The 15,776-nt window shown below is 37.3% G+C and overlaps 1 protein-coding gene across 12 annotated transcripts in view; it reads left to right on the forward strand.

Annotated features, from left to right (window-relative positions):
• The window catches only part of MCTP2 (multiple C2 and transmembrane domain containing 2), a 154,850-nt gene that overhangs the window by 110,604 nt on the left and 28,470 nt on the right, over nt 1–15,776 (forward strand). The window contains exon 18 of one of the 12 annotated variants that reach the window (XM_027466052.3): nt 11,597–11,808. The exons of the other annotated variants lie outside the window; for them this stretch is intronic. Within the exon in view, the coding sequence (XP_027321853.3) occupies nt 11,597–11,653 (57 nt within the window). The 3' untranslated portion in view covers nt 11,654–11,808. Of the gene's footprint in view, nt 1–11,596; nt 11,809–15,776 lie in introns of those variants that run through there. 12 annotated transcript variants of the gene reach the window in all.

Consider the following 15,776-nt stretch of genomic DNA (forward strand, 5'->3'; position numbering starts at 1 on the left):
TCCATGTACTCTTCTCCTTCTAGTCTATGAACACACCCCTTGAAAAGGGCTTTATTTTGAACATCCTCAAAAGCATCCTGTAATATATCTCTTTATAGATTTTCTTGTGTGCCTGACAATTTCCGTATCCTACCCTGAACAATTTGCTCCCAGTTTCCAGAGCAAATATTATGGTTTTAGCCTCATCCTCATCACTCCTTCCTTTTGTCACACCTTTCTTCATTGAGACATTGCTTCCACGTTATGTTAATGGTGTCCAGAAAGCTGCGTGGTGAAATGTGCCTAAGGGAACATCTGCTTACAAGTTGTCTTGTGTATCTGATAATAAGCTGTTTGTTTTTCCCCCTCGTGCATATGAAAACTTGTATTACCTTTCTAGTGTGCTTTTAAGCTGAATTTCTACTTCTCCCTTCCACATGCATGCTCTCCCTGCCTCCCCTGCTCCCTCTCTCACCAAATCAGTTGTGGAAGTTAAATCCATAATAAGAACTGAATCGTTCCTACTGCACAATATGTATTTTAAAAATATTTTAAAAGTTAATTTTAGTCACAGAATGATTTTCATGAGGAATTATGCATCATTGCACATTGTGCTTGTGATTTTATACAACATAATTACACCTTCTATTGACAGTTTTCCTCTGCATTAATGGTAATTATGTCATTTAATGAAATTACAGTAATTGCATTAAAAAAAATCTATAATCTGGTGCAAATTAAAAGAATATATCGACTGGAATTCTTACTATCGTATTTTTTTGTAAAGTTTGCATGATAGCCACAAGACATTGACAGGATCAGGCAAATGATGGGAAACCAGCCACCATCGCACCTCCAGCGTGACTGGCAGCGCTCGCTGCTGGTGTGCTTCAGGGTCCCTGCACACAAACCCACGCCAGCATCCCTCATTTTTACTGGCAGCGTGTCCCCCTGCATCAGGTTCAGGTCTCTGCAAAGCAAGGCTGCTGCCAGGGTGGGTACAGGTGGGAGCAGTTTTTCAGGCTCTGCCCTAGCTGGCAGCCAGACAACGAATGCAGCACAGGCAGTATTTATTTTATTTTGCAGTGGCATTGCAGGGGGGCTGATAATTCTTTTAAGATGGATTAGTACCAGGAGGAAAACATGATGACGCAACTTAATGTAGTCAAAATGTGGAGTTTCTGATCAAAATGCCTGTAGTTATTGAATACTGGGCAGCAGGGAAAATAAGTGTGGGATTATTTTGGAGCTGTTTGGGCTTCCCAAAAAGCCAGCTGATGGAAGAGCAGGAAAGCCCTGGGGTTTCTGGATACTCAGCAGAGCTGCTGGGAGTTGTGGATACAGCAGCAAACCCAAACTTAAGCTTTTGAGCTCCTTGCTGCAGAGGTGGGATTTTGGCACCCTTCTCTGGTTCAGAGCTCCAAATCTTTTTGTAAATCCTGAAAGAGCTGGAGAATGCCTACTTTTTTTGTTGCTGGGCTCTTGGAACGTGGGAACTGGAAGTTGTGAGGAGTCATGGGGTGAAGTGGGTGAAGCTGCTCTTTGCTGGTTTGCTTCAGCCCTAATCTAGGCTAGCAGGGAGAGAGAGTTGAGCCCATGAACTGTGCAGCCCATGAACTTCTGGGCATCTCTCCTTATTACAAGATTTAATATGCAGCCACTTAAGCTTGTGATATGAGAGCTGGATCTGAGCCCAGCTGAACTCATCTCATAGAGGAGACACCAACTATTTCACTAGACGTGAATAATTTTTAATCCCTGTTGAGCTGGGCTATATTTATACTGACGATTTAAAGACAAAAGGCCATTACCTTGTTGACAATGTCCTCTAAAATCACTAATTACACATCAGTAAGAGGGAAATGTTGTCATGTCGTCGCCCCCTGGAAAGATGTTTAATTCAAAATCTAAGCCTTCTGGAGTTAACATGGAATAAGTCTTTCATTCTGCATGTGGACAACCATCTTCATGTTTTGCCTAGACTTTTCTAAGCAAAGCAAAATGTTCCAGCCCTGTTTGTACTGAATGTAATTCAACATTGGCCATGACAAAAAAAAAAATGCTGGTAAAACATCCAGTTTAACTCGTGTTGTTTTGAAACACAGTGGTATTTTATTTATTTAATCTTTTATTTATTTATTTATTGGTGGGAAGAGAGTTTTAGATCAATAAAAGGAAGTGTTTGGGGCAAAAGTTTTACAGGGAACATGTGAAATCTATGGAGAAATGAAAACAATGAAATCTGAACAATTTAGGATAGATACCAAGTCGCCAATCATCTCTTGGACCTCTGGCCAACCAAACAGAGGGATAGAAGATAAGTTTCAGTAAAACTTTACTTCTGAATTACCAGTAGATGGTAACATTTCTCCTACAGGGAGAGGGAGGAAGATGCTCTTTCACATGAGCTCCTGTATTTCTTCTTATTTGCCCTGTGAATTTTGAAGAAGCAGTTCTCTGATACAAAGCACAAACCACCCCACCATTACTACATGTGTAACTGATGAGAAGGGTATAGTCTTTATTTCTCCTTTTTTTATCCTCATAGCTGAAGATGAAATATAAATCATTGTTCCCAAACTAGTTGGGAACAGCATTAAAGTAATGGTAGATTAAAATGCCTCCACATTAAAAAGCTAAATAAAATGAATAGATGTAATCCTAAAGAGAGAAGAATGAGTATTCTTCAAACACTGAATAGGGAACTTGGAAAAAGAAAAAGCTTAAAAAAAAAAAAAAGTATTAATGCAAAAGAGATGGTCCTCACTTCCGCTTTACTGTAGAGCTTTTGCTGAGGGCTTTTCTCAGCCCATTTGTAGCTTATGCTTTGCTGCAGTTTTAAAGAAGCAATCGGAAAAGAGATGAATGCAGTCCCTTTTTAAATAGGAAAGCTGAGAAATAGCACTCTGATGAAAAAAATAATAATAAAAAAAATCATATTTAAGACTAGAGCTAGCACTGGAAGAGCAGTCAGAGGCAGTGTTTTGAGAATTTGGCCTAGTAACTAATTCTTCAGAGTCCCTAACATTTCCTCTGCTCTTTGCCTCTGTAAATCCCTGGCAAAGTCACATCTTTAAAAATTATTGTCTTGAACTCCTGTGAAAAGGCTGGATCAGAGGTATGTTTTTATTTCAAGCTATTATATCCCTGTAAAAGCATTTTTCTAATGACAGAGGAAACGTTTACATCCTGCTTCCTCCACGTTGCTCATGCCACTGCCTGTGAAAATTCAACATTGTGCATGCAAAGCCGTTCTGAGCACGTTACCTGACACATGCAAGTAACTGCTTGGATGAGAAACAGGCTTCTCTGGGCAATTAAAGGAGATGGTTTTGCCCTTCTCCCGGCAATTTTACATTTCCAGTATTATTCTTTTGTGGTTGAGGGGAATATGATTTAAGCTTGAGATTCTGGGCTTTGCTTTGCTGCAGCAGTTAAAATTCCTGGAATAGCAACAGTAATATTGATGATGCTGAGAGACACACAGCAAAGTAAACACATGTTATTTCCAGCTCTTTAAAAAATGCAAGAACAAACAAGGACAAAGTTAATAGGGAAATAACCACTTAGAAGCTTGACAACACTATAAACAAGGCTGAAAAAAAACAAAGTTTGAAGCATTGGAGCCAGAGTGAGATAGAGCATAGCAGTGACTGATACCCAGATCCTTTTTGCACTCTAAAAAGGCTAGGTGGTCTTATGTTTCTAGCTCAGGAGTTCAAGGATTTGCTTTTTACCAGTGAAACGTTCCAGAACAAAACAAAAACAACAACAGTTTTGCATCTGAGGAATAATAGTTTTTTTTCCTCTGGGCCTGCTTAACAAGGCATGCTGTAAAGTGAGTCCCTTGCTTTTGGGATTGAGGAGCTTCGATAGCAATGTCTTGTGTGCTGTGCATGCATCACATAGGAGCAATTCACTCAGCCTGGGTAATGAGACCCCCAAGCCCCTGTCTCTCACTCTTTTTGTAATTGCATTGCATTGTTTTTACTTGATGAATAAAACCTTTGAATATGTCAGTTGCATGTGCTAGACGTTACAGGGTGTTCAGGTAAAAGCCCAATTCTGCCAGAAGAAGAGCGTTTGTATGGTTGGTCAGTGGGAATGCAGACTGTATGAAGGCATCCAATAAAGAATTAATGAAATGAGTAAGAAATTCAGCTTTGTTATGGGGTGTACAGATATATCCTTAAGAGGCACATAGAAGGTGCCTGTATTAACATATAAATATCTAGCTATCTGTCTAGACCTGGGTTAGAAGTGTATATATATATACACACACATATATAGTGTATGTATATAAAAGCGTGTATATACATATATAGTTTTAATCTGTTTGGCTAATGGCAGCTCACAAAGCCAAATGAGCAACCCCAAATGAGCAAACATTTTTGTTTTAGAAAAAAAAAAAAAAAAAAAGAAAGTAAAAATGGCCCTTTATAGCTAAAACCTGAACTAAATGCATCTGAAAACAATTCTGACTGGCTTTCTGCTCGAGTTGTGACCTGTTGGAGAACTCTGCTCAGCGCTTGCATTTCCAGCTAATTTGATATTGCCTTTTTTGTGGCTGAAGCTTTGTCATTTGTTTCTAAGCTGTCATTTTTATTAGTCTCCCTGGCTGATCTTTTTGGGCTCTCGTCAGGTGGTGTATGTTCTCCATTGTCTGCCTGGTCTTGGCAAGCTGTAGGTCCTTTTATTGCCATATGACGTGGGCGTGCTTGCAGCAGTAGCCTGTAATTATACCCACCACAGGTGACAGTTACAAGAGAGCTTTGGTAATAATTTTAGCAGCCTGATCTGATGTTTATGAAGAGAGAACCCTCTTTGTGGTCTGGCTGGAGTTTGCTATATTGTATTGTACTTTAGCTGTTTGATTTATGAAGCCTTTTCTTTTTTAATATATAACGTCTTGTGTCTTTTAAAGTTTTTTTTTTTTTGTGTCTTTGGAAGTTTTGTTAGATTTTTGTTGCTCTTATATTGTTTTGTACGTTTAGTATGTATTTTTGTATGTCTTGTATTTATTTTGCTTTGTCTGGCAGGGTAAAATTGTACTCTTGCTTGTTATTAGTTTTATTTGTATATTCAGCATCGCTGAACTCCGGTTTTCAACTTCACGTTAGCAGATACATTGTGTTCTCCTGCTTAGGAGTCTAGGTAGAGATTAGCCTTTTACTCTTTTTTTTTTCTTTTTTTTGGTCTTAAAAAAAAAAAAATGAAAACACTATTTTATAAAGATCAGATTTGCTATCCACAAAGGTGTCATGGGCTCTGTTATTCCCAATAGATTTGCAAAACTTTCATGTCCAAAGTTTTTTTTTTTTTCTGTCCTGATTCTTATTGCTGTCTTACAAATCTCCAACCCAATGTTAGGAATTTGCTGCAAAAGAGCTGCCAAAGTCTAAAATACACAATGCCTAAAAATTGGCTTTTTTTTTTTTCTGTTTTAAATTCTTTAGAGGAACTTCCAAATTTGTGAGAAAGCAGTAATGTTTAATTCCTATCAAGTAATTAATAGGTTAACAAACAACAGGAATTTGTTATCATTTGCCAATTTATTTGGTCCTAAAGAGATGATATTGCATATCAGGATCCCATCACTTATTTTCCCAATTTGTCTGTTGCCTTTCCTGAAAGCTCACTTTATTTAAATGAAAGTGAAATTAGTATTTCAAGTTTACTGAGGACTATATCTGTGCAAGAGTCACATTAAACAGGACTGAGAGAGACAGAGAAACTACTTGCTCACTGCTACTGGAGATAACAGAATTTCAGATGGTTTTGTTTAAAATTCCCAGAGTTTGGTAGGGATGTGCACTATGAAAACTGCACAAGGAAAAAGTATCCAGTTCAGTCCAAGCATGTATTGTTCTTGTTTCTTGTCAGAAAATTGTAGGAGAAAAAAAAAGTAGGAAGTCCTATTAGGAAGTGAAATCTTCATTAGATGTAAAAATTCTTTTTCTTAATGTGCCGCCCCCTCCAAGAACCTAGGTGTACTGATTTTCCTTCAGTCCAGATCTGCTTGGTTTTGTTTCATTCACATTACTTTGAGCTGGCATCTCTTAGAAAGCATTTTAAAACACTCAGTTTTACAGAAAGACTTTAGGCATTGACAATTATCTCCTCTGTTATCAGTGGAGCATCCCTATCAATACTTTATGGTTTTTCTTCATCTTTTTCTTCAAAAAAAGACAAATCCTTTATTTATAAGATGTTAAATTAAAACAGTGCATTCTCTGGAAATAGGCAATTCGTATTCTTTTGAAGTGATGGAATAAGTAGAGACATATCTGTAGGTGGTTTGAGTCACTGCAAGTCCATTTACTTCAGGAAACCTATATTATTTAACATTGGTTAAAAATTTCTATCCTCTGTGGAGTAAATCCTGCTTGAATACGACTAGCAGGTTTTCAGAAGAGGAAGAAAAATCCTGTAGGTGGCGATGGCCTCTCATGAATGAGCCAGCTCTGACATTCATGCTTTTGTCAGATTTTTCTGGCAGGTTTTCTTTTTCTTGCTTGAACTATTTTATTTTTAATTTAATTCACCAGTTCTCTCAGCGCTAATCTAACACTAGTTGCAGAAATGTTGACAACTGGAAGAAATTTCATATTTGAAGGTAACACAACATTTTGGCTTTTATGATGGAGACAGATGCACCTTGAGGGGTTTCTCTTAAAGCATTCTACTACTTTTTTTTTTTTTTTTCTTTTAAATGAGAAAGAGTTGGATCCTTTGCAAGATCTGAAATAAAAGAGGATTAGTATAGAAACTACAGAGCAAAGACTTATTTTTATTTTTTATTTTTATTTTTTAAAGAAGCCTGTTCTTTGTTTTACTTTCCTGCACTAGCAACTAATAATTGATTTGACTCAGAGGTTAGTCTTAAGCATCTGGGAAGTTCTTGAGTGTTGGACATAAGGTTGTTTAAGGATAGCAGTAGTAATAAAAGTACCCCACAACAGAATAATTCTTCTATTTTTTAGCGTTCACTGGGGAATAAAGCTGGAGCACTGGTCTAACTGAAAAATCCCAGAAATCTGATTTAAAAAGTCTGTTCTATTGATTGTTAATAAATTTGGCTGCTGCCACAGTAAAGGATTACACTGGCACCGGTAGCATCCCTGAGATTTGATCTCTTTTTCCACTGCTTCATTAAAATTAAATATATTAGTCTTAATTGTCAACCTACATTTTATTCAAGTTTAGCTTGGTTTCAGGTGCTTTTTTGTTTAAAAGCCAGCACTGTGATTTTGAGAAGTGTTAATAAATATGTAAGACATGTAGTGTTTTGTACTTGTCTAATTTGTTGATTTATTTGAGCCTTAACTTTACCCACGGAAAGCTAGCACGTTTAATGAGAGATGAGTGTGATATGTGAGCAGAAGTGTCCACAAAAAATACATATATAAAAATAACAAAGCAGCCTTCATGTGCTCTGCTAGTTGAGATTCAAAACTTTCTACTTGCTTTTTGAGAGAAGTTGCTGTCTTCTGTACTTTCCTTCAGCTTTCATCTTTTAATGGAATAGAGGAGCTGCACAGCTTTGTATCAGAGCCAATTGTCAACTTTCATTAGATGCAGTCTATTGTTTGTTCAGATTAGAAATAACTGCATTACACTTTGACTTTGAAGGCTCGTTTGTTTTTAAATATACTAGGTATATGTGACCTTTTTGTCATTTTTGATGCACTTGGTTTGACAAATTTGAGATACACATTTAAAGAGCAGCAACAAATATTTGCAAAGCAAGTACTTCACGAAAGCCACTTTTTGTATTTCTAGAAAAGTAAAACAAAATCCTGCAGCTAAAGCAAAATATTAGTAGATTAATATAAAGTGTTGTTAGCTAGCATTGTACCCCAAATATATCACGTGGGGGTAGGGGGGGAATGCTTAGTGAGACTGCAGTGCTCGTTATTTAGCAGTGGGTGGGAATCCAGCTAGCTGGTCTTAAAATCCCATTATGAATTGTCCATGTGAGTGTTTAGACATGGCCTCTGTCAGAACATAATGGCTAGGAAGTCTAATTCCATTAAAAAAATACACTGAGCAACTTTTCTTACAATGTTTAGAATATTAAATGAGAAATATATAATTGATACAGTAATATTAGCATTTTTTTTTCAGAGAACATGTCCATCAGGAATTAGATGGTGACTTATTCTAGCAGTTAAGAAAACTCCCCCAGATACTTTCTTGTGCACATTTGGGAAAATTATTTGCAATGATGTATTTCAATTTCCTTAATAAACTAGACCTGTCTTCCTAATTCCCTTTCCCTCACGTCCCTCCATAGGGGTTAAGAAATAAAGTATTTTGAAATTATTATCAGATAATGTTTCTATGAATAACAAACTAATCTATGCCTTTTAAAAATAGATTTATATTCCAAAACTGGGAAGTAAACAGTGTTGACAGAAAGGAAATATGAGATTATTAAAAATGAAGACATTTTGCAGAGCTACTCTGGGTTTTATTTTTTTTTTTTTCATTTTCTTTTCTTTTCCTGGGAAGTCATAGCTCTGTAACAGCATGCACTGCAATGTCTTTCCTGCTATTTTAAAATTTGTATGAATACTGGTACAGTTAGTGGTCTGTTAGTGCCTAACACACACTGTCTTATACACCGATACCTATAGTAGCACATACGGAGTGACTATGAGATCAAATGCTCTGGTTAAAAAGCCTTAGGGAAGCATTATGTGTCTGAGGTCTGATCTATTGTCTGGGAGGTCGGAGAGTGTTAATGCACTCTGCAAAGATTAGACTCCCTCTCTAATTGCTCCAACACTTCCTTAAAGGATTTAAACAGTCGGGAAAGGTGATGCTCCATGTCAATTTTTGTCTTCTGACAGCCGTTGAAGTTTATCTGTCTTTCCACGGAGACCACTAGATCACATAAACCAAGCAGTATCAAAAGCTTAAACCCTGAATTAGGACTGAGACCAACAAATGCAAATAATTTACAACTTTGTTATTTCAGCTTTTGAATACTTTTAACATTAGGGTCAGGATTGATTTTACAGGCTATTCTTTTTCATTTGGTGGTGGGAACTTCCTAAGTCCCATGAAAAGTTTAACTTGCTGTGTTTGTTGAAAAGCCACTCTTTTAATTCCAAAGCAGATCAGGCTGGCTGTGTTTCTTACAGCATGGTCGATGCTTCCTCACTCTATCTCTATGTTACCAAGTCAGTGCATGGAACTGCCACTGTAATGCTGCTTGTTTATATGATGTACAGCACTATAATCTGAGCTACTGTGAGCCACTCATTGCTATTTATCCAAAACTTTTCCTTTCCCAAACAAAATCTAAGAAGGGTTCTGATTTCTCGGTCTGGAGAGCCCAAGTCACATATAAAATAAATAAATAACAAGTAAAGCAGTAAAGCTCCTGCAGAAAAGCTTTTCTGCCCCTTAACCAGCATGTCCACACTGACAAGACCCCAGTACTGGTTTTACAAAGCAAAATAGAAATTTGTCTGATGGATCAAAGCTACTTAAAAGAGGCAGTTTATAGTTCTTATTATTCTGCAATCTAGTTATTTGAAAATTAGCTGGAAGCACCAGGTAGTTTTGTTGCTGGTTAAAGGACTGATCTATTGCAGTGGTTTATGTTCTCTTGCTTAGAGAACCACTTTAAGAGTTAGGGATGGAAAAGGGTGAATGTTACTAGGGAAGGAGAAACGTGGTTCAACACTGAGAGAACTTGGAGCATTTAATATTTCTGCAGCAGGGCCATGGTATCCTGATGTTCACAGTAGGGTAACACTGTTGTAACAAGAGGGGAATTTGACCCATCTTTTAAAAAATGTCCATTCCTGTTTCACAGACAGATGTGAGCGCGTCCCATTTTACCGCAGCTCACATAACACCACAGGACCTGCCAAACAGAAAACCACCCAGTAGGGTGTTTTTTTTTCCTCTTTCTTTTTCGTGGATTGGAGGCTTTAGAATTTGACAGTGTCAGTGGTTTTCTTGTCTTATAGCATCTAAATATGTTGATATATATAATCCATTTCACACACAAAAATGTATAAATATGACCTATATAAATATATATTTTTAATGCATCTTTTCTAGACTCTGAGCAGATGACTAATACAGCTGTTCAAAGGAGAAAATGATTTTATTTTTTTTTTTAAAAAAAGCCCTCTTGGCTCTGAATCGGAAATTGAGGAGCAGAATTCATCAAGTGTATTCTGATCGTTCTCACATGGGTAGTTCCTCCTTCCTTTTCTGCATAGCATGTTCCTTTGCACTGTTGCTATATTACATGAAATGTTTCATCTGTATATAAAAATTAAAAATTCAAACAAAAATCTGGCCCACATGAAGAACAGGCCCTTTGGGCATATGGTTCATTATGCATATTCGTTTAATTACTAAAACACTTGGGATGTCTCTACTGCCCTTGCTTTCAACTTGTAAAGTTGGATCTGTTCTGCAGCACAGAATATGTTGAACAGGCATGTGTCATAAAGGACTTGAGTTTTCTCTTATTTAAAACTCTATATAATGTTCTTGGCTGGATTGTTAGAATTTACTGAATATTAGTTCAATCCACTGCATCAAAACAACAGTTCAGAATCTCTTTTCCCTTAACACCTTCTCTAACCCCAAAAAGGCAGGTTTTACAGTGGTTAGTTCATAGCTGTGTTTACTATCAAAGTAACACAAGACTAAGGCTTTAGATTTCAGGCACATTCCCACAAAGCACCTAAAGTCACACGTTGAAGCTGTATAACTTTTATTAGCTAAGAAGGGATTGCTGTGATAGTGTGACTTTAATTGATTTTCAGGGCAAACAGGTGGTGATGGTTTAGGCATCCCCTGGTCTCCTGCCATTCCTAATTTGAAGCTGCACATATAATAGCTTTATTAAAATAAACAATCTTCTGGCTTTAGTTTTACCTGAACAGCTGCCTGAAATTGCAAGAGTCTTGCAACTTTTTTTTTCTTTTATTGTTCTGTGTTTTGGAAAGCAAGATGCTATAGGTCTGTTAGTGGAAAATCTCTATTACATGGTGATGTTGTCAATACTTAGGATAATTTTTTTTGGATCTTTGCTGTTGTTGCTAACTTACAATAGCAACATATTTAGGATATAGTACAGTGAGTATGGCAGTCATCTTCATGCATTTGTTCTGTAATGCAGCAATTTTGTCTCTCAGCGGATTATGAACCTGCTAAAATTATTTAAGTGCATTGAATCACTCTGACTGTTCTGAGCATTCATCGTGTGCTTGTGAGATATGGGGAAGACTGGGATTCGATTATGATTTTTGCTCTACTTTTGACTGTGGAGAATTGGTTTCGGGTAGATGAAGGGTACTTCTGGGCTCTGGCACGGGGTGGCTGATGGAGGCTGTGGTGGGGAACCCTGTATGCACACAAGAATTGTCTGAAATCCTTTGCCTGAAAGGATGCCATCTTGCTGCATTGCTTCATAGATGTTTTTAGATTTCTGTTTTTCTACTATGGGCTTAGTGGGATTTTTAATTTTTTTGAATATTTTTGGTAACTACTTAACACCCCCCAAAACCAAACAAAAACAAACAAGTAAAAAACACAACAAAGAAACCCAAACCAATGCTTTGCTCCTTCTGCTCTGTTTCAGTCTGGAAGCATTGCTAAGACTGGAGGCTTTGGAGAAACGCATGCCAGACAGTTATGAAACATTTCTGAGTACAAGTACCTCTATATGTGGGTTTACTGCAACCTAATTTTTTTTTTTCCGTGCCATATCTGGAGATTGCCAGGGAACAAATGTGTGATTCTCCTGCCACTGTATTCTGAATTAAGTCTAATTAAATATGCTTGCTTTATTAAGAGTCTTTTTTGCTTTACTCATTCATATCTATGAACATGAAGGAGGAAAGTCATTAAAGTAATTTAAGCATATTGCTTAAATGTCCCATTTGCTACCAATTGTAACCCAATGTTGATTGTCCAAAGTTAAAGAACACTTCCACCAAATACTCTTTCCATTTACTGTATAGTTACATCATCATCTGACCCTTACTGCTAGTGTTTCTCACAATGTTAACAAATATGTCTCCAAACTAAGTGGACATTTATCAGCTTAGCTAATGATAATTTTTTTCATGACCCTTTTAAGGTGTTCACCTTATCCAGAATAAATAAAATTAACCTACATTTTTTCCTCCTTTTAAATAGCACAGATATTTTTTCTGACACTTACTGGAAGAATTATTTACTATAGGATCAGGCTTTTAACTTGCATAGTGCCTGTCTTCCCTGAAAATAGATCATAACTTCTTCTGTATGAGAGCAATTCTGAAACTATGACCCTACTGATAAACATAACCAAAACACTAGAGATAAAAATGACCATTTAATTTAGCTACAATATAAAACAACATATTTTTGTTTGGAATGTCTTCCTCCCCTTTGTTGTAAGATCTTCCTCCATTGCCTTTGTCTGTTATAGTTACCCCTTTAGAAATAACATGCAGATTTATTCCCCTGACCCACTCCCAGTGGATTACCCCGAAAGATAGAAAACTGTTGCAATTTTTCTTCCCTTAATTTTTAAGCTTTATTGCTTGAGGGTCTTTAACTGTATTTTACTTGGCTCAGGAAATGTAAAATACATTAGATAAAAACATAAGGGAAAAATTAGACCAGTCAGCATGCTAGCAAACAGCTATTTCTTCAGTGTCTGCAGTCTGAAAAGGTATGAAGTCTTTTATTGTAAAACCGTTGTGCATATATAAATATAGAACCCCAAAACTACTGGTGTTGTAGTTGTTTTTGTTTTGATTAACTTATTTTGAGGTTAGGGATAAAAAAGGAAGTGCAGCCACAAGAAAACTGCATGGAGGCATCCTAATAGACTTGTGGTGAGCTGCTCTGCTTTGAGGTTTAAATGTGTATGTCCTAAAGGAAAAAGTTGATACCCTATTCCAGATAAAACTTTTTGTGTTGAATATTGTTTGTGGTAACATTTGACAGGTAGTCTTCAAATATGTGCAATGCAATATATAAATTTTAATTTACATATAAACTTAAGAGGTGTGATGCATTCATTGAAATAAACTTGAACCAGGCAGCTCTTCCCTGACCCCTCATTAAAGAAAAATCTCTAAGGATCTTGTTTTTAATTTCCTGGGCTGGCTAATCTCATTAATGTAATGAAAATAATCAAAATAAAGGAAAACCCACTTTTTTTTGGGGGGGGGGTGGGGTGGGGAGGGGGTAGGGTTTTTGTTTCTTGTTTAGTTCTTGTTCTGTAATGTAATCCAGTATCCAAGTGTGGACGTTCTGTAAGTGTTTGCAGTCCGGTACCCTTAAATGTAGCACCACAGCCTTCCTTGATTGAGTTGCCAAAAGCAGCATCCCAAGAGGATGGTGGAGAACAGATCGTAATATTGTCAACTCTTCTGATTTCACTGTGACTTTTTGCAGAATAACATGCTTTTCTTACAGCTCCATTTCTTAGAGTCCTGTGATTGCACATGAATCACAGCTTTCATTTAAAACACAAATGAGTTTCTACTTCCTTGCAGCAGCAAAGAAAATGAGATCCCCCTGAAGAGTCTAAACCAGACAGTGATAAAAAAGGCCCTAACACATACTGACTTAAACAGTATGAGATTTCTTGTGTGTTCTTAAGGGATTTTTTTTTCTGGTTTGTTGGTTTTCATGTCTTATTTTGTTATGAGTAAGGAATATTATTTTTTTTAATGTTCAAACTGCCATTAAAATTGTGACCCTGGTGAGTGTAGTTCCAATTCTGCCTCCTTACTTCGAAGTCGTTGCTCATTTTCTTTCTTGCATCACCACATGTAACATAAATTGTCAAGCACAGATCAGACACCTCCTGTTTCTCTCCCCTGATAACCTCATCCACTGCCACTTTCTCAGAATGCTGCAGCTGGGACAAGTAGAGCTGGGATGTGTGGCTGTGGCAGCAGGACAAGGCTTTGTAGCTGTCTTGCTTGGCTTGATTTACACAGACTACTGAGATGGGCATACGTGACCATGCAGTTTTTGTTACCTAAGGTGATATATGCAAAATAGAGTGAGATCCACATGGTAGCAAATTGTGCTATGTAAGCAACCCCCTTATTCCTAATCCTCAGTTCTATTCCATGACGTACATCTAATGCCCAGACTGAGCTATACTGAGGCACAGCTTGGTGTTCTGTTTTGGATTTGGAGTGTTTAGGTGGATTTTTTTTTCTTCTTTCTTTTTAAATTCCAGTAGTGTTTGCCCTTGCAACAGAGCACTTATGTAGACGAGTTAAACTTTTTCCTGTCTTATATCCATGAAATTAGCAGGTTGTACACAGATGGGATGTATGGAAGAATGCAGGGATAATTCATAGCATGGCATAAATATTTAAGACCTTCCATTCCCTCAGGTCATTTTTAATTTTGGTCATCCCCACTCAATACAACGTACACACCGTACCATTCTTGAGATGTTCTGTGTTCTCTTCCTGGATGCACAAAGTAGACTGAATCCAGAGGTTTCTTCTGACAGTGATGGTCTGTTTAAGTATAATTTCTCTTCCTGCCACATTCTTGGTTACTGCATTGCAATGAGGGAGTGACTTTGCTCATCGCTGACCCCTCCTTGAGCTCCAGCTTGGTGCCTGGAGTTTAGGTAGCTCTCAGCTGAGCATGGCACAGTGATGAAGCATCCCATGGATATGCGAAGGAGGAATGCTGGAGTGCATCTCTTTGGAAGAAGGTCTGCTATAAGAAGAAATTATTTGGAAGGGGGACGTTACTGGAAAATGCATTCTTTATAACTGTCTCAACTTTTATTTGCTCTGCCTTGTAGTGGAGCTATTTTAAACTAATTGTTTGCAGCCTCTGTTGCAGGCTTTATTTATTTATTTATTTATTTTAAATATATCTTCCTCATCAAATGCACAAGCCATCCCAGAACTGCAAAGATGGCTACTGTGTTCACATGGGTCCACATGATATACTCTGGTTTCTGTTAGCCTGATCGCAGCACCATGTTAGTGCATCTATATTGCCTGTTATCTGAAGGCGATGCTTCTGTGTAAGCAGGTACATACACACGCATGAGTTTCCTGTTTTAAGTGGGTGTGTCCATTATTCCTCTGACTCTTTTACTCTCCCTTTCTAAGGACAGGAATAAATATCTGTCAAAAATAATTTGTTGTCAACAAGCTTATTGCCTCCAAGGGATTTAAATGCTCTTTTGGAGAGCCAGTGTCTTACACTATTGGCTAACGTCCTGTATTTTGTTTGGGGCAGAAGGACTGAAGGCTTCAAAAAGAATAAAAAAAAATGCTAGAGAGTTTGTTCCTGAATACTGAGCTGCAGAAACTTCTCTTCTTATTAAACAGTCAATTTTTGTGTACATGGTAACTTGAGACTACATAACCTCAAGATAAGTTAGAAACATGCAGTTCCTCTCCCCTGCAAATGGAGGGGAGCATCAAATCAAAATCAGTGTTTTGGGTTAGTTCAAAACAGATAACTTGGAGTAGTATTAGCTTGTTTTTTTTCTCCTGACTTCATGAGTTGTGTAGACCGTGTTTATAAATTGCAAGGAAACTTTTGACAAAGCTGTTAGTCATTTAGACTTCAGTCAAATTGTGTGTGGTTTTGAAACCTGAAGTTTCAAATAATATTTTTCACAGCTCCACTGATGAGGCATTTCATTAGCATTGGAGCCTATGTTGGCTGAGAAAATAACCTTTTACCATAGGTTCCATGCATGCATTTAATCTCTTTTCACTTTTATTTTTTCCATCTGATGGAATGTATCCCTCTCTTCCCCATCACTGTTG

Source organism: Anas platyrhynchos, chromosome 11, assembly GCF_047663525.1.
Source record: "Anas platyrhynchos isolate ZD024472 breed Pekin duck chromosome 11, IASCAAS_PekinDuck_T2T, whole genome shotgun sequence".
Lineage (NCBI taxonomy): Eukaryota > Metazoa > Chordata > Aves > Anseriformes > Anatidae > Anas > Anas platyrhynchos.